This window comes from Portunus trituberculatus, chromosome 2 (genome assembly GCF_017591435.1).
Source record: "Portunus trituberculatus isolate SZX2019 chromosome 2, ASM1759143v1, whole genome shotgun sequence".
NCBI lineage: Eukaryota > Metazoa > Arthropoda > Malacostraca > Decapoda > Portunidae > Portunus > Portunus trituberculatus.
In genome coordinates, this window is record NC_059256.1 from 8,508,803 (window position 1) to 8,526,302 (window position 17,500).

Consider the following 17,500-nt stretch of genomic DNA (forward strand, 5'->3'; position numbering starts at 1 on the left):
ATTTTTTCATTTATAGGCCTATCTTGTTCCTTCATAGGCCTGTTTTTTTTATTTCTTATTTTATTTAGATTTTTCTTCATCATTTATATTTTGTAGCAATTTTTTCCTTATTTTTTTTTCATTTTCAATACAAAAAAAAAAAAATAAAAAATCATGTCAATTTCTTAAACATCAGAGGTCATGTCACTTCAATTCACTTCATTTCAACCCTGGAGACAAATTACTCATATTTTCCAACGTTTTCCATTAATTTTTCTTAATTTCTTTCACTTCTATCCCCAAAAATAAAAAAAACATGTCAATTTCTTAAGCATCAGAGGTCATGTCACTTCAATTCACTTCATTTCAACCCTGGAGACAATTTATTCATATTTTCCAACATTTTCTATTAATTTTTCTTCATTTCTTTCATTTCTACCCCAAAAAAATTAAAAAATCATGTCAATTTCTTAAGCATCAGAAGTCATGTCACTTCAATCCACTTCATTTCAACCCTGGAGACAATTTATTCATATTTTCCAACGTTTTCCATTAATTTTTCTTCATTTCTTTAATTTCTACCCCAAAAAATAAAAAAATCATGTCAATTTCTTAAGCATCAGAGGTCATGTCACTTCAATTCACTTCATTTCAACCCTGGAGACAAATTACTCATATTTTCCAACGTTTTCCATTAATTTTTCTTCATTTCTTTCACTTCTATCCCCAAAAATAGCCCCAAAAACACCAAAACTTCTTAAAAACCTTAAAAAAATCTCGAATATTTTGATTTTTTGTGCAAAACTCACCCAAAACAACAACATAGCTAGCAGTGGGTGTGGTGGTGGTGGTGGTGAGTGGTGGTGCGCTGTGGTGCGTGGTGTAGCTCACCGACTAGCTGTCCCTTCCTCCTCACTCTTTGCTCCTTCCTCGGCAATCAACGTGGTAGGGAGTTCCTGTGGGAGTTCCTGTGAGTCATTGGTGGTGTTTGCGGTGTTGCTGTGGTGCTGCTGGTGTTGCTGGCCCTTCTCAATCTCCTGTCTGAGTCTATCGATCTCCTCTGCGGTAATTTGAACGTACATAATGCCATTTATCACGTTTAGAAGATCGAGAACACTGTTTAACGATGGTGGCTGGATCTGGACCGCTGGTAGGCCTAGAGACGCAGCCGCCGCCGCCGCTGCACGCCCGCCACCACCACCGCCACATGCCTCACTGATTTTCTTGGCCATGGTGACTGCCTGGGTGGTGAGGTGTCGTAAACATTGGTCTGCCTCGCGGTTTTTTCATGCTGAGGTCCAAGAAGAGATTTGTAAGTTGCGAATGTCTCTTTTTCGTGGGTCAATGCCGCTCGGAAGTCCCCCAGGCAGCTCTGTGTTCGTGCCACTAGATGGTGCGTCACTGCGGCCTTCAAGCTTCGGGTGCCGTGGAAGCGCAGGGTGAGTGCCAGAGCGGCCTCCAAGAACTGTAGTGAGAGGCTATACTGGCCCACAGCATGCAATATTAACCCTATATTGCTGTCCACCAGTGCCATTTCTGGGTGGCACTCTGCGTTCAGGAGCAGCAGGAGGTAGCGGGCACGGTACAGGAGACGCAGTGCCGTGCTCACCTGCTGGGCGGCGAAACAGTAGAGTGCCAGGTGGACATACTCTGCCACAGTCTGCGGGTGATCGATGCCATTCACCCGCTCACTCATCAGCACGGCCTTCTGCTGTAGTGCCAGTGCCTCCAGGTGGTCCCCCATGATGTAATTCAAGCGTGCCAGCGTCCTGAGGCACTGTGCCGTCTCCGGATGGACGGCGCCGTACACACTGTTGAGGAGTGCCAGTGCCTCGCTGATCAGCCCATACCCATCCTTCAGGAAGCCCTGCTGTGTCTTGGCCTGCCCTGCGGCGTACAGTGCCAGGGCATCCGTGGCCCTCGGGTGGCAGTGCTTCACCACGGGCTGCAGGCTCACAATGTCCCCCTCGCTGAACGCCTCTCCCCCCCGCCCGTCCAGGCTGTACTCTCGCAGCATCATCTGCACCCCACAGCGCTGACACAGCCATCGCAGCAGTGTCACCTTCTGCAGGCCATACCGCCCCACCACAGCATCCACCCCCTCGCCCTCCCCACACAGCTCAAACCCATAGTACTGCTGTGCTTCACCTCGCAGCGACGCCCACAGCGAGCGAGGAGTCAGCGCCCACCACTGACTGCTGCCGCTGCTGCTGCTGCTGCCGCTGAAGGGAGGCCGCCTTCGTCGCCGCTTGGAAAGCAGCTCCTCGGCGGGGTGGGCCGGATGGGGGGTGGGGTACGACGAGAGGTAGCAGTTGAGGAAGTGTGCTGTGGCTGCGGCAAGACTCATAGGCTCCACAGCTTGAAGAGCAGCACGCAGCACTCGCCGGACACAGCGCCCCAGCACCTCACCAACGCACACACTCACCAAGTGCCCCAGCCCCTCCCCAGCCTCCCTCACCCGCCGCGCCACCACCCCTAGGTACCGAATATTGATCCCGCGGCTGTGCATGGCTTGGCACAGCGCGGCACCGTCCAGAGGTGCCGCGCTGTGGTCTGACAGGTCCCCAAGCAGTGCCGGGATTTGCTGTTCCACTAAAAAGGTTGCTGCGTCACACACCAGACGGCGCTCCCTGGCCAGTCGCCCCCCCGCCCCCCCGTCCGGGTGCCGCACGCCGGGGGAGAAGGCGTCCAAATTGAAGCGGATGTCAAAGTCGGCATCCTTGAGCGAGCCGACCGCCGCCGCCGCAGAACGGATAACATTGCGCGTGTTCTCCTCCCCAGCCCCCCCGCCACCTCCTCCCTCGCCCCCCAGGCTCTCCCGGGCAGTCTCCACCATCCGTTTAGCCTCCTCTGCCTCAAACTCCTCCACTTTATCTCCCTTCTCCTCCTCCTCCTCTTTTCTCTCCACCTCCTCCACTTCATCTTCCTTTTCCTTATCCTGCTTCTCCTCCTCCTCCTTTTCCTCCTTCTTCTCTTCCTTATCCTTCTCTTCCTTATCTTTCTTCTCTTCCTTATCCTTCTTCTCTTCCTTATCCTTCTTCTCTTCCTTCTTCTTCCCCTCCTCTTCCTTCTTCTTCCCCTCCTCCTCCTCCTTCTGAGCCCTGAGTCTCTGTAAATGCAAGGCTGCCATCTTCAAGAAATTCATGTATCGACTGTCGACAAATGCGTCCACCAGCTCTTGCCGCAGGGTCGCCAGCTTGTGACAGTGCGCCATGGGAAAGCCAAGGCCCCTGGCAACCTCCCCTACCACCGCCCCCTCCACCCCTGGCAGGAAATTCACGTCAGGAGGGAAAGTTCGGAGCAAGTCGAGGATGTAATGCCGTCCGTCATTCCCGATAATTCCTTTGCACTCAACGGAGGAGCATAATTCGACCTCCTCGCCCTTTTCGTTGAGGACTGAATGAGGCAGCACCTTCAGGGTCTGCCCGGCCGCCTTCAGAAGCTCCAGGTATTTATCATGAGTCACCACAGTCTTCCCAAAGTCAATTGATCCATACACAACTGACTGTTCTTGTTCACGTTCTAAAATTCCCGGAATAATCGACTGCGCAGTGACTCTAAACCCTCGGTAATCAATAACTGTGGTCCCTAGGGTGTACAGCCCCTCCTGGTCCACCACCCCATACACACGCACCCCTTGTAGGTCGTTCCGAGGGGCAACATGGGCAGCAGCATCACCGCCAACCTCTTTATAGTGGTCGCGAACGTCGAACCCCAGAGAGAAGAAAATGTTGTTCCAGATGTACATTTGCATCTTGGGGTCTTCACCAGGGTTGATCGCCATAACGTTGCCATCGATCACTGCCATGGCCCCGCGGGTTGCCGCTGCCACAAAGTCCGAGTGGACCTGTGGGGTATGGCAGTGTTAGGTTAGGTTAGGTTAGGTTAGGTTAGGTTAGATTAGGTAAGGTTAGGTTAGGTTAGGTTAGGTTAGGTTAGGTTAGATTAGATTAGGTAAGGTTAGGTTAGGTTAGGTTAGGTTAGGTTAGGTTAGGTTAGTCAGATTAGGTAAGGTTAAAAGGTTAGGTTGTCAGCCCTCTTGAACTTAGAAAAACATGATAAAATGGCCTAAAAACACCCTAAACACACCAAAAACACTCCAAACTGCACCCAAACACACCCAAAACATACCAAAACACACCAAAAATACTCCAAAACAGGCAAAAACACCCAAAAAACACCACAAAACACCCACACACCAAAAACACTCCACAACATACCAAAACACACCAAAAACACTCCAAAACACACCAAAACACACCCAAAACTGCACCCAGACACATCTAAAACACTGAATAACCCACCCAAACACACAAAACACTTAAAACACACACACCAAAACACCCAAAACACCCAAAACACTCCAAAACACACACCCAAAACACCCACAAAACACACAAAACACCCAAAACACACCAAAACATCTCAAAACACCCCAAAACACCAAAACACCCCAAAACACCAAAACACCCCAAAACACCCCAAAACACACTCTAGTCACCCTACCACACTCTCACCTTAAACATGGCCCTCTCCCTGACCAGTCTCTCGGCCAGGGTGCGTCTGGGCAGCTCCCTAAAAATACTACAACACCCTAACACACTGAAAAACACACTTGAACTTAAAAACGCACCCTAAAACACTGAAAAACACCACAAACACTCAAAACAAAAACACCAAAACATCCCCAAAACATACAAACACCCCAAAACACCAAAACACCCCAAAACACTCAAAACACAAAACACACAAAACACCCCAAACACTCACACCCCAAACACACAACACACAAACACAAAACACACAAAACACCCCAAAACACAAAACACCAAAACAAAACACCAAAACACCCAAAAACACAAACAAAACACCTCAAACACCCAAAACACCCAAACACTCAAAACACCCAAAACACACAAAACACACAAAACACCCCAAAACACACTCTAGTCACCCTACCACACTCACCTTAAACATGGCCCTCTCCTGACCAGTCTCTCGGCTGGGCAGCTCCTAAAATACTACAACACCCTAACACACTGAAAACACCTTGAACTTAAAACACACCTAAACACTGAACACACCACAAAACACTAAAACACCAACACACCAAAACATCCCCAAAACATACAAACACACCAAAACACACACAAACACACACACAAACACACACAAAAAACACAAACACAAAACACAACACACACACCAAACACACACACAAAACACACCAAACACACAAAACACCAAACACACCAAACACACACAACACCAAAACACTCCAAAACACACCAAAACACCAAAACACCCCAAAACACACTCTAATCACCCTATCACACTCTCACCTTAAACATGGCCCTCTCCCTGACCAGTCTCTCGGCCAGGGTGCGTCTGGGCAGCTCCCTCGTGGTCTGAAGTTCCTCATTCCAGTCCCTCGTCTGCCCAGGGATGTGTTCCTCATAGCCTAGTTTGCTGCTGTATGCGTCCTCTGCCCTCAGCGCGTCGATCCCATGGTCCGGGGGCTGCCCACGTGTACACCTGCAACACACACACACGCACGTACATGCACTTTAGATAAGGTTTTAAGGGTTTTTTTTGTGAGTTTTTGTGTGTTTTGGTGTGTTTTGGGTGTTTTGGTGTGTTTTGTTGTTTTGGGTGTGTGTTTTTGGGTGTTTGGGGTGTTTTGGTGTTTTGGTGTTTGGGTGTTTTTGTGTGTGTTTGTGGGTGTTTTTGGTGTTTTTGTGTTTTGGTGGGTGTTTTGGGTGTTTTTGTTGTGTGTTTGGTGTGTTTTGTGTGTTGGTTTGGTGTGTTTTGTGTTTTGTGTGTGTGTTTTTGGTGTGTTTTGTGTGTTTGTGTTTTGTGTGTTTTGGTGTGTTTGTGTGTTTTGTGTTTTGTGTGTTGTGTTGTTTGTGTGTTTTTTGTGTGTTGTGTTTTGTGTGTTTTGTGTGTTTTGGTGTTTTGTTTTGTGTGTTTTGGGTGTTTGGGTGTTTTGGTGTGTTTGGGTGTGTTCTGTGTGTTTTGGGTGTTTTGGTGTGTTGTGTGTGTGTTTTGGGGTGTTTGGGTGTTTTGTGTGTTTGGTGTGTTTTGTGGTGTTTTGGTGTGTGTTGTTTTGGGTGTTTGGGGTGTTTTAGAGTGTTTGGGTGTTTTGGTGTGTTTTGTGTGTTTTGGTGACATGTTTTGGAGTGTTTTGAGTGTGTTTTGGTACATTTGGATGTGTTTTAGTGTGTTTTAAGCATGGTTAGGCATATGGAAACTGCAAAAAACACACACACACACACACACACACCTGGTAAGGGGTGGCAACTCTCTCAAAGGGGTGACGCATTGCCCTCTTCTTCTGGAGCGCGGCAAAGTTCCGTTTAAACCCCGGAGAAAGTGTGTTGAGGAGATCTATGAGAGAGTGGGAGAGGTAGCAGGGGGACGCTGGCCGGGGGTTGAAGTCCCCCTCGGTAGTCCTGAAAAATGGCAAAATAGTTTAATCTCTCTCTCTCTCTGTGTCTGTTTGTTTGTGTGTCTGTCTGTCTGTCTCTGTTTGTGTGTTTGTTTGTCTCTCTCTCTCTCTCTCTCTGTCTGTTTGTGTCTGTCTGTCTGTCTCTGTTTGTGTGTTTGTCTCTCTCTCTCACTTTTTCCTTCCTCTCTCTCTCTCTCTCTCTCTCTCTCCTATTCACTTCCATTCAGTTCCTCCCTCCGTCCCTCTCCTCTCTCTCTCTCTCTCTCTCTCTCTCTCTCTCTCTCTCTCTCTCTCTCTCTCTAACTCATTATCTCTCAATTTTTCCTTCCTTCCTTCCTTCGTTCCTTCTCTCTCTCTCTCTCTCTCTCTCTCTCTCTCTCTCTCTCTCTCTCTCTCTCTCTCTCTCTCTCTCTCTCTCTCTCTCTCTCTCTCTCTCTCTCTCTCTCACTGGTTCAAGAAGAATCCCCATGTGGAGGCTGTGATGTGATGGTGCCTCCCCTCCAAGGTCACCACAGACAGATACAGAAGGTCACCATGGAGTTTCCTGGGGCCTGGGGGGGGGTTCCAGCCACTGATGGTCAACACCTGGAAAAAAAGGTCACATTGGGTCATTCTGGGGTCATATTAAGGTCATTTTAAGGTCAGAACATGGATTATCATATGGAATGATTAATAATATTGTAGATTGGTCATAAAAGGTCATTCTGGGTCATGCTAGGTCACTCTGGGGTCATATTAAGATCATGTTAAGGTCATACTGTGGTTATATGCATGTTTTTTTTCTTATTTTTTCTTATTTTGTTTTTGAGGTCATTTTAAGGTCACATTAAGGTCACACTAAGGTCACCTAAAGGCACTGTGACCTTAAACTCAAAGACATTAGTTTTAAGAGTGATTTTAAGGGCATTTCTCATCTCAAGATTACTTTAAGGTCACACTAAGGTCACATTAAGGTCACACTAAGGCAAAATGACCTAAAATTTAAGGATATTAATTCTAAGAGTGATTTTAAGGGCATTTCTCATCTCAGGGTCACTTAATAGTCACACTAAGGTCACTTTAAGGTCACACTAAGGTCACACTTAGGCAAAATGACCTAAAATTTTAAGATATTATTTTTAAGTGATTTTAAGGACATATCTAATCTCAGGGTCACGTTAAGGTCACATTAAGGTCACACTAAGGTCACATTAAAGTCACACTAAGGTCACACGAAGGTCACACAATGGTAAAATGACCTGAAATTTAAAGATATCAATTTTAAGAGTGATTTTAAGGGCATATCTAATCTCAGGGTCACTTTAAGGTCACACTAAGGTCACATTAAGGTCACACTAAGGTCACACTAAGGGAAAATAACCTAAAATTTAAAGATATTAATTTTAAGAGTGATTTTAAGGGCATATCTAATCTCAGGGTCACTTAAAGGTCACACTAAGGTCACATTAAGGTCACACTAAGGCAAAATGACCAAAATTTAAAGATATTAACTTTAAGAGTGATTTTAAGGGCATATCTCATCTCAGGGTCAATTTAGGGTCACGTTAAGGTCACATTAAGGTCACACTAAGGTCACATTAAGGTCACACTAAGGTCACACTAAGGCAAAATAACCTAAAATTTAAAGATATCAATTTTAAGAGTGATTTTAAGGGCCTATCTAATCTCAGGGTCAATTTAAGGTCACACTAAGGTCACACGAAGGTCACACTGGGTCACCTTGAGGCACTGTGGCGCCTTGTGGTCCTTGGCGAAGGGGTGGAGAGGGAGGAGGGGCCGGTCCTTGGTGTGGGGCAAAATGTATTTAGGGGGGGTACAATCGACACTCTCAACGGCATTCTTCTTCTTGTCTGGAGAGAGAGAGAGTGAGAGAGTGAGTGAGAGAGTGTGGGTTACATTAAGGTGTGTTTTGGTGTGTTTTGGTGTGTTTTAGGAGTGTTTTGGTGTATTTTTGGGGTGTTTAGAGATGTTTAGAGATGTTTTGGTGTGTTTAGAGGTGTTTAGAGATGTTTGGCGGTGTTTTGAGGTGTTTTGGTGTGTTTAGAGGTGTTTTGAGATGTTTGGCGGTGTTTTTGGGGTGTTTAGAGGTGTTTTAGTGTGTTTAGAGGCATTTCGTGTATATTTCAAAGGATTTCTGTGTGAATATCAAGCATAATTTGACTCCTCCTCCTCCTCCTGCTCCTCCTCCTCCTCCTCCTACTACTCACAGGACTCGCCCAGGATATCCCCCTGCGTCACAGTGTGCAGGAAGGACAGGGAGGCGCAGTCCGTCCCATTGTAGGCGTCGTGTGGGTCCAGGGACTTAAGGAGGTCTCGAACATGACGAACGTGGATTCTCGCCTCTCGGACAGTGTAAGGTTCCTCTTGTACCCTTATCACTGACCCCTCCTGTGTGTGTAAGGCTGTTAGCTTAGCGTTCAGGGGTGTTTTTGGGTGTTTTGGGGTGTTTTTGGGTGTTTTTATGTGTTTTGGGTGATTTTGGTGTGTTTTTGTGTTTTGTGTTTTGGTGTGTTTTGAGTGTTTTGTGGTTTTTGTGTGTTTGGGTGTTTTGTGGTGTTTTGTGTGTTTTGGTGTGTTTTGTGTGTTTTTTGTGTGTTTTCATGTTTGAGGTGTTTCTGTGTTTGGGATGTTTTCAGGTGTTTGGGGTGTTTTGGGTGTTTGTGTGTTTTGGGTGTTTTGGTGTGTTTTGTGTTTTTGTGTGTTTTGAGGTGTTTTGAGGTGTTTTTGTGTGTGTTTTGGTGTGTTTGGGTGTGACCCTCCTGTGTGTTTTGCTGTTAGCTTAGTGTTCAGGGTGTTTTGGTGTGTTTTGAGGTGTTTTGTGGGTTTATGGGTGTTTTGTGTGTTTTGTGTGTTTTGTGTGTTTGGTGGTTTGCAGTGTTTTGTGTGTTTTGGGGTGTTTTGGTGTGTTTGTGTGTTTTCTGTGTTTTGAGGTGTTTAATGGTGTTTTGGTGTAAGGTTTCTCAGTGTTTGTGGTGTCTGAGGTGTTTTGTGTGTTTTAAGGTGTTTAGCTTAGTGTTCAGGGTGTTTATGGGTGTTTTGTGTGTTTTGTGTGTGTTTTGTGGTGTTTAGGTGTTTTGGGGTGTTTGAGGTGTTTTGGTGTTTTGGGTGTTTTTGTGTGTTTTGGGTGTTTTGTGTTTTAGGGTGTTTTGGTGGTGTTTTGCTGTGTTTTTGGTGGTTTATGTGTTTTGGGTGGTTTTATGTGTTTTGGTGGATGTTTGTGTGTTTTGAGGTGTTTTGTGTTTGTGTGTTTTGGGGTGTTTTGGGTGTTTTGGGTGTGTGTTTTGTGAGTTTTGGGGTGTTTTGGGGTGTTTTGGGTGTTTTAGTGTGTTTAGAGGCATTTGTGTATATTTGTTTCTGTGTGGCATAATTTGACTCCTCCTCCTCCTCCTCCTCCTCCTCCTCCTACTACTCACAGGACTCCCAGGATATCCCCTGTGTCACAGTGTGCAGGAAGGACAGGAGGGCAGTGTCCCATTGTAGGCGTCGTGTGGGTCCAGGGACTTAAGGAGGTTCGAAATGAACGTGTTTTTGACAGTGTAAGGTTCCTCTTGTACCCTTATCACTGACCCTCCTGTGTGTGTAAGGCTGTTAGCTTAGCGTTCAGGGGTGTTTTGGGTGTTTTGTGGGTTTTGGGTGTTTTGTGGGGTTTTGTGTGTTTTGGTGTGTTTTGTGTGTTTTGTGGGGTTTTGTGTTTTGTGGGTTTTGGGGTGTTTTGTGTGTTTTGGGGTGTTTTGTGGGTTTTGGGTGTTTTTGTTTTGTGGTTTATGTGTTTTGTTTTGTGGGTTTTGTGTGTTTTGTGGGGTTTTGTGTGTTTTGTGGGTTTTGTGTTTTTGTGTGTTTTGGGTGGTTTGTGTGTTTTGTGTTTTGGGGTGTTTTGTGTGTGTTTTGTGTGTTTTGTGTGTTTTGTGTGTTTGGGGTGTTTTATGTGTTTTTGAATGTTTAATGGTGTTTTTGGTGTAAGGTTCCTCTTGTACCCTTATCACTGACCCTCCTGTGTGTGTAAGGGTGTTAGCTTAGTGTTCAGGGTGTGTTTTGGGTGTTTTGGGTGTTTTGTGGGGTTTTGGGGGTTTTTGTGTTTTGGGGTGTTTTGTGTGTGTTTTGTGTGTTTTGGGTGTTTTGGTGTGTTTTGGAGTGTTTTGGGGTGTTTTAGAGTGTTTTGGGTGTTTTGATGTTTTGGGTGTTTTGAGGTGTTTTGGGTGTTTTTAGGTGTTTTGGGGTGTTCTGGGTGTTTTGTGTGTTTTGTGTTGGTGATTTGGGGTGTTTTTGTGTGTTTTGGGGTGTTTTGGGTGTTTGGGGTGTTTTGGGGTGTTTTTAAGTGTTTTTCGTGTTTTATTGTGTGTTTTGTGTGTTTTGAATGTGTTTTGGAATATCTTAGTGTGTGTGTGTGTGTGTGTGTGTGTGTGTGTGTGTGTGTGTGTGTGTGTGTGTGTGTGTGTGTGTGTGTGTGTGTGTGTGTGTGTGTGTGCGCGCGTGTGTATATACATGTACAAAACAACAACAACAATAACAACAGTAGTAATACATTTTTGCACACCACCACCACCACTACCACTACCACTACTACTACTACTACTACTACTACTACTACTACTACTACTACTAACCTTCAACCCTTCAATGGTCTTCAACTCGGCAAAATTGTCCAAAGTGTTTCCATCCAAGTGCAGAGAGAAGCAGGTCCGATGGCATGTGTCCTCTCGATCCATTAGCAGCTGGTGTATCTCGTAAACCAGCTCCATACTGCTCACCTGGGGCCCGGCAGGTGTGTGACAGGTGTGTAGGGAGAAAGAGAAGAGTTCGTTTTATTAGTACGCTGAGTTTCGTTACGTTTGGATTTGTTTTACTGGGTGTTTTAGCGTGTTTTGTAAAATTATTTGTTTTTTTTCATATTTGTTTATGGTGTGTTTGGGTGTTTTTGGGGTGTTTGGAGGGTGACAGGTGTGTGGCAGGTGTGTAGGAGAAAGAGAAGAGTTCGTTTTATTAGTACGCTGAGTTTCGTTACGTTTGGATTCGTTTTACTGGGTGTTTTAGCGTGTTTTGTAAAATTATTTGGTTTTTCAAGTCTAAATTTTAGTGTGTTTTGGGTGTGTTTGGGTGTTTTTTTGGGGTGTTTGGAGAGTGACAGGTATGTGGCAGGTGTGTAGGGAGAAAGAGAAGAGTTCGTTTTATTAGTACGCTGAGTTTCGTTATGTTTGGATGTGTTTTTCTGGGTGTTTTAGCGTGTTTTGTAAAATTATTTGGTTTTTCTAGTGTAAGTTTCAGTGTGTTTTGGGTGTGTTTGGGAGTTTTTTTGGGCTGTTTGGAGGGTGACAGGTGTGTGGCAGGTGTGTAGGAGAAAGAGAAGAGTTCGTTTTATTAGTACACTGAATTTCATTACGTTTGAATGCGTTTTTCTGGGTGTTTTAGTACGTTTTGTAAAATTATTGTTTTTTTCAAGTGTAAAGCATGTTTTGGGTGTGTTTGGGAGTTTTTTTGAGCTGTTTGGAGGGTGGCAGGTGTGTGGCAGGTGTGTAGGGAGAAAGAGAAGAGTTCGTTTTATTAGTACACTGAGTTTCGTTACGTTTGAATGCATTTTTCTGGGTGTTTTAGTGCGTTTTGTAAAATTATTTGTTTTTTCAAGTGTAAAGCATGTTTTGGGTGTGTTCATGGGTGTTTTGCAGTGTTTTGAGTGTGTTTTAGGTGATCTGGGTGTGTTTAAGTGTATTTTGGGGTGTTTAGCTGTGTTTTGGGTGTATTTTGGGTGTGTTTAGGTGTATTTTGGGGTGTTTTGGGGCATTTTGAGTGTATAGAGAGAAAAATCAGTTTTATTAGAACTTAAAATTACTTAAAAATACCAAAAATTTACATAGGCCTACCTGAATTTCAAATATGTCGCCAGTGGGAGGCTTAATTTTGACAGTAAAGCCATATTCTTGTAGGCCTAGGCTCTCCTCCTCCTCCTTCTTCTTCTTCTCCTCCTCCTCCTCCTCTTCTCCTCCTCCTCCTCCTCCATCCTTGATCTTCGCTGTCTCTCTCTCTGCCTTCCTGTCCGTTTGTCCGTTTGTCATACCTGGAGAGAGAGAGAGAGAGAGAGAGAGAGAGAGAGAGAGAGAGAGAGAGAGAGAGAGAGAGAGAGAGAGAGAGAGAGAGAGAGAGAGAGAGAGAGAGAGAGAGAGAGAGAGAGAGAGAGAGAGAGAGAGAGAGAGAGAGAGAGAGAGAGAGAGAGAGAGAGAGAGAGAGAGAGAGAGAGAGAGAGAGAGAGAGAGAGAGAGAGAGAGAGAGAGAGAGAGAGAGAGAGAGATTAATTACTAAAGAAATTCAATTAAAAAATAAATAAATAAACACTAATAGGCAACCAAGCTAGGCCTACAACAGAAATCCCCACCATAGGCCTAAAATAAAAAAACAGCCTAATTATAAAAAAAACAGCGAATTTACTTATTTACTTACAAAAACATTATAGAACTTATTAAATTAACCTTTTATATAATTTAGGCCTATGTGGATGATCTTATAGGCCTATCCACTAAAGAAATCTGTGTTTACTTTTATCTAAATCATTCAACTTACTAAATTAATCTTTTTTATTATATATAGGCCTATATAAATTACCCAATAGGCCTATGTGAATTATTTTTTAGGCCTATGTACTTAAAAAATGTGTGTTTACTTGTCTCTAACTAACTGCACCCTGATCTTCACTCCTGCCCCTTAAAAACACCCTAAAACACCCTCAACTCCCCACAAGACAGATTTTACCAGCACTTCACCACAGAAATCTCTCAAAACTCAATGTAACTTTCAAAATACAGTGAAAATTTGGGACTTTACAGCATTTAGAGACACAGAAACCCTGATTTGGTGCCTCTGTACCCTAAACACACCCTGATTTTCGCTCCTGTCCCTTAAAAACACCCTAAAACACAGCATTTCACCACAAAACATTGCAAAACTCACTGTAACTTTCAAAATACAGTGAAAATTAGGGACTTTACAGGATTTCGAGCCACAGAAACCCTGATTTGGTCCCTCTGTACCCTAAATACACCCTGATTTTTGCTTCAGTCCCTTAAAAACACCTTAAAACACAGCATTTCACCACAAAAACATTGCAAAACTCACTGTAACTTCTAAAATACAGTGAAAATTTCGGTCTTTACAGCATTTAGAGCCACAGAAGCCCTGATTTGGTGCTTCTGTACCCTAAACACACCCTGATTTTTGCTCCTAACCCTTAAAAACACCCTAAAACACAGCATTTCACCACAAAAACATTGCAAAACTCACTGTAACTCCTAAAATACAGTGAAAATTTGGGACTTCACAGCATTTCGAGCCACAGAAGCCCTGATTTGGTGCCTCTGTACCCTAAACACACCCTAATTTTTGCTCCTATCCCTTAAAACACAGCATTTCACCACAAAAACTCACTGTAACTTTCAAAACACAGTGAAAATTACGGATTTTACAGCATTTCGAGGCACAGAAACCCTGATTCTGTGTACCTGTACCCTTAAAACACCCTGATTTTCGCTCCTATCCCTTGAAAACACCTTAAAACACCCTCAACTCCCCACAAGACGCATATTTGACTAGCATTTCACAGCAAAACTGTTACAAAATGCACTGTAACTTGTGAATTAGTGACCTTGGGAGCAGCTGGGCCAGGGAGAGCAGCGTCTGAATGCACCGGCTTTCGTCTGCTACGCTCTCCCAACTCTCACCTCTCACTAACACCGAAAAAAAGGCAAAAATGATAAAACATCTCTCCATTTTTCTCTCACCCTCGACGAGATTTCCAGCCATTAACTTTCTCTTCTCTTTCTCCTTCTCCTTCTCTTTCTGTGGTCCAGTCTCTATCTCCTTGCCCTGGGCCATCGTCTGCTACTCTGCCTCGTTCTCTCTCTCTTTCTCTCTCTCTCACGTGGACCGGAGTGAGAGTGGGAGAGGAGGAGGGAGAGGGAGGGAGGTAAACACAAACCCGTTGAAAAGAATTACCCGCGAAATAATATTAATGGTCTAAATTAATTTCTAGCTCATTTTTATAGCTTTTCTTGATCCTAAAGTGTTTTTGGTGATTTTTAGGGTGTTTTAGGGTGCATCAGGGTGCTGTGGTACCCTTTAATAGTGTTATAACAGTATTTTAAGCCATTCATTCCGCATCTCTTAAAATTTAGTTTTTAGCTAATACCTCGCGTTTTTCAAGGTTTTTAAGGGTGCAAATTAACTTTAAGGGTGTTTCAGGGTGCGTCAGGGTGCGTTAGGGTGCGGTGTTGTTGGTCATTGGTGTTGTAACGGTGTGTTTCAGTATACACCTAGCATGTCCTTAGACCAGAACAGCACCCTACGGTTATCTCTCTCTCGCTCTCTCTCACACACACTCACACATTTTATCAATTATCTCTATTCACAACGCACTCACACACTCTATTAAGCATTCCAGTGCGACTTTAGACCCTCACGCACCTACTCCGTGTCTTAAATAGCGAAATTAGGCGTTAAATAAGCTAGTTTAGGTGTTAGATAAGCAAGTGGGTGGTAAGCTCGAAGAACAGCCATACAAACTTTAAGGCTTAATTTCAAAACAGCTTTTTATGGCGTTTTATAATTAATGCAACAATTTTTTGAGGTTTAGATGTAATAATGGCGTGTTTTTAAGCTTTTTTGAGTGTTAGGTTGTATCAGGGGGTTTAGAAAGTCGACAACAGCCTTTTTTTAAACCAGAACGCTTATGAAAACATTTTATGGCGTTTTATAATTAATGCAACTATTTTCAAAGGTTTAAATGAAATAATGGCGTATTTTTAGCTTTTTAGAGTGTTAGGAAGTGTTAGGAGGGTTTAATTAAAAGACATTAGCAATTTTAACTAGAACTCTTATGAAAACCCTTATTTATGGCGTTTTATAATGAATGCAACTATTTTTAAAGATTTAGATGCTTTATTGCCGTGTTTTTCATCTATTTAGAGTGTTGGGTAGTGTTAAGAAGGGTTTAATTAAGAGATATTAGCATTTTTATAACTAGAACCTACATTTAAGGCATTTTCTGATAACACCCTATATTTAGAGGTTTCGATCCTCTATTGGGGTGTATTTTTGTCTATTTAGAGTATTAGGTAGTGTTAAGAAGGGTCTAATTAAAAGATATTACCATTTTTATAACTACAACCTTTATTTGAGGCAATTTCTGATAAAACATCATATATAAAGGATTGGATTCCTTATCGGAGTGTTTTTGACCTATTTAGAGTGTTAGGTAGTGTTAGGAGGGTTTGATTAAGAGATATTAGCATTTTTATAACTAGAACCCCACATTTAAGGCATTTTCTGATAAAACACCCTATATATAAAGGATTGGATTCTTTATTGGGATGTTTATAATCTATTTAGAGTGTTAGATAGTGTTAAAAAGGGTTTAAATAAAAGATATTAGCATTTTTTAACGGCATTTACTGATGATAATGCTAAAATGACTGTCTGCTTAGGAATTAATTGGTTCTCTCTCTCTCTCTCTCTCTCTCTCTCTCTCTCTCTCTCTCTCTCTCTCTCTCTCTCTCTCTCTCTCTCTCTCTCTCTTATTTATTTTCCTTATCTTATCTATGTCCTTAATCAATGTTTGTCTCAGTTCTCTCTCTCTCTCTCTCTCTCTCTCTCTCTCTCTCTCTCTCTCTCTCTCTCTCTCTCTCTCTCTCTCTCTCTCTCTCTCTCTCTGTTGGCACTTGTAAATTTGAGTCCCAGCCAAAATTAATAAAAATAATAATAATAAAAATAATAATAATAATAATAATAATAATAATAATAATAATAATTCATGTTCCTATTTTGGCTCTCTCTCTCTCTACTACACAAACAGGAAGGGGAGAGAGAGAGAGAGAGAGAGAGAGAGAGAGAGAGAGAGAGAGAGAGAGAGAGAGAAAGTCGATTGTCAGAATTCTCTCTCTCTCTCTCTCTCTCTACTACACAAACAGGAAGAGAGAGAGAGAGAGAGAGAGAGAGAGAGAGAGAGAGAGAGAGAGAGAGAGAGAGAGAATTCTTAGAAATATTAATAATAGAACTACTGAATGGGAGTTTCTGGGAAGAGAGAGAGAGAGAGAGAGAGAGAGAGAGAGAGAGAGAGAGAGAGAGGATTAGCGCAGGGCTGTCAGATAAATCCTTGCTCTCACTCACTCACTCTCTCTCTCTCTCACTTTGCAAACTGTATTTATTTATTATTCTCTCTCTCTCTCTCTCTCTCTCTCTCTCTCTATTGGACATTTAAAAAGAGCATTTATTTTAATATTTATTTTTCAACTTCGTCAAAATGTACTCTCTCTCTCTCTTCCTTCAACACAATAATAATAATAATAATAATAATAATAATAATAATAATTAATTTCGTTTATTCTATTTACAAGTTACAAAAATATAATGGGCGAAGTGCATTGTGGGAATTACTATTACTATTATCTTACTTAACTATTTATTTATTTTTTATTAATCTACAACCATTAACGTGTGTGTCTGTCTGTCTGTCTGTATGTATGTCTGAGTGTGTGTGTGTGTGTGTGTGTAAGTGTGTGTGTGTGTCTGTCCGTGTGTCTGTGTGTGTGTGTGTTTCTGTCTGTCTGTCTGTGTGTGTGTGTGTGTGTGTGTGTGTGTGTGTGTGTGTGTGTGTGTGTGTGTGTGTGTGTGTGTGTGTGTGTCAACATTTCAACATTACAAAACACAATTAATTAACAACATTATTTGGTAAAGCTCTCTCTCTCTCTCTCTCTCTCTCTCTCTCTCTCTCTCTCTCTCTCTCAGGTGGAGATGAGTCTGGCAGGAGAAGTCACAGAAGAAGAGGAGGTGGAGGAGGTGGAGGAGGAGGAGGAGGAGGAGGAGGAGGAGGAGGAGGAGATTAAACCATGGCCTCTTCTTCCATTTCCTCCCTCCTCTCCTTCTCCTCCTCCTCCTCCTCCTCCTCCTCCTTCGGTCAAAGTGGAGGAGGTGGAGGAGGTGGAGGAGGAGGAGGTGGAGGAGGAGGAGGAGGAGGAGGAGGAGGAGGTGTCTTTTCTCTCCGCCTGTAGCTTTGTCCACGTCTCGCCCAAAGCCTTCGCAAAATGGTCATCCACT

General features: G+C 43.3%; 2 protein-coding genes and 1 long non-coding RNA gene across 5 annotated transcripts in view; all 3 read right to left on the bottom strand.

The window, feature by feature from the left end:
- Positions 1-79: 79 nt before the first annotated feature.
- On the bottom strand, positions 80-14,347 carry LOC123504619 (clustered mitochondria protein homolog). The gene is given in 11 exon segments (XM_045255288.1): positions 80-1,261; positions 1,264-3,826; positions 5,322-5,493; positions 5,495-5,514; positions 6,263-6,431; positions 6,876-7,012; positions 8,147-8,277; positions 8,635-8,815; positions 11,032-11,175; positions 12,283-12,476; positions 14,191-14,347. Coding segments are annotated over 11 exon segments (4,200 nt in total). The 5' UTR covers positions 14,285-14,347; the 3' UTR covers positions 80-866.
- A 2,644-nt stretch (positions 14,348-16,991) lies between these two features.
- Positions 16,992-17,500, bottom strand: part of LOC123504705 — a 10,168-nt gene continuing 9,659 nt past the window's right edge. The window contains exon 2 of the long non-coding RNA XR_006674922.1: positions 16,992-17,186. This is a non-coding gene — a long non-coding RNA (uncharacterized LOC123504705). The remainder of the gene's footprint in view (positions 17,187-17,500) is intronic.
- The window catches only part of LOC123504637 (pinin-like), a 7,157-nt gene continuing 6,794 nt past the window's right edge, over positions 17,138-17,500 (bottom strand). For all 3 annotated transcript variants that reach the window (XM_045255371.1, XM_045255361.1, XM_045255353.1), the window contains one exon: positions 17,138-17,498. In XM_045255371.1, coding sequence (XP_045111306.1) covers positions 17,188-17,498 — 311 coding nt within the window. In that variant the 3' untranslated portion in view covers positions 17,138-17,187. The remainder of the gene's footprint in view (positions 17,499-17,500) is intronic.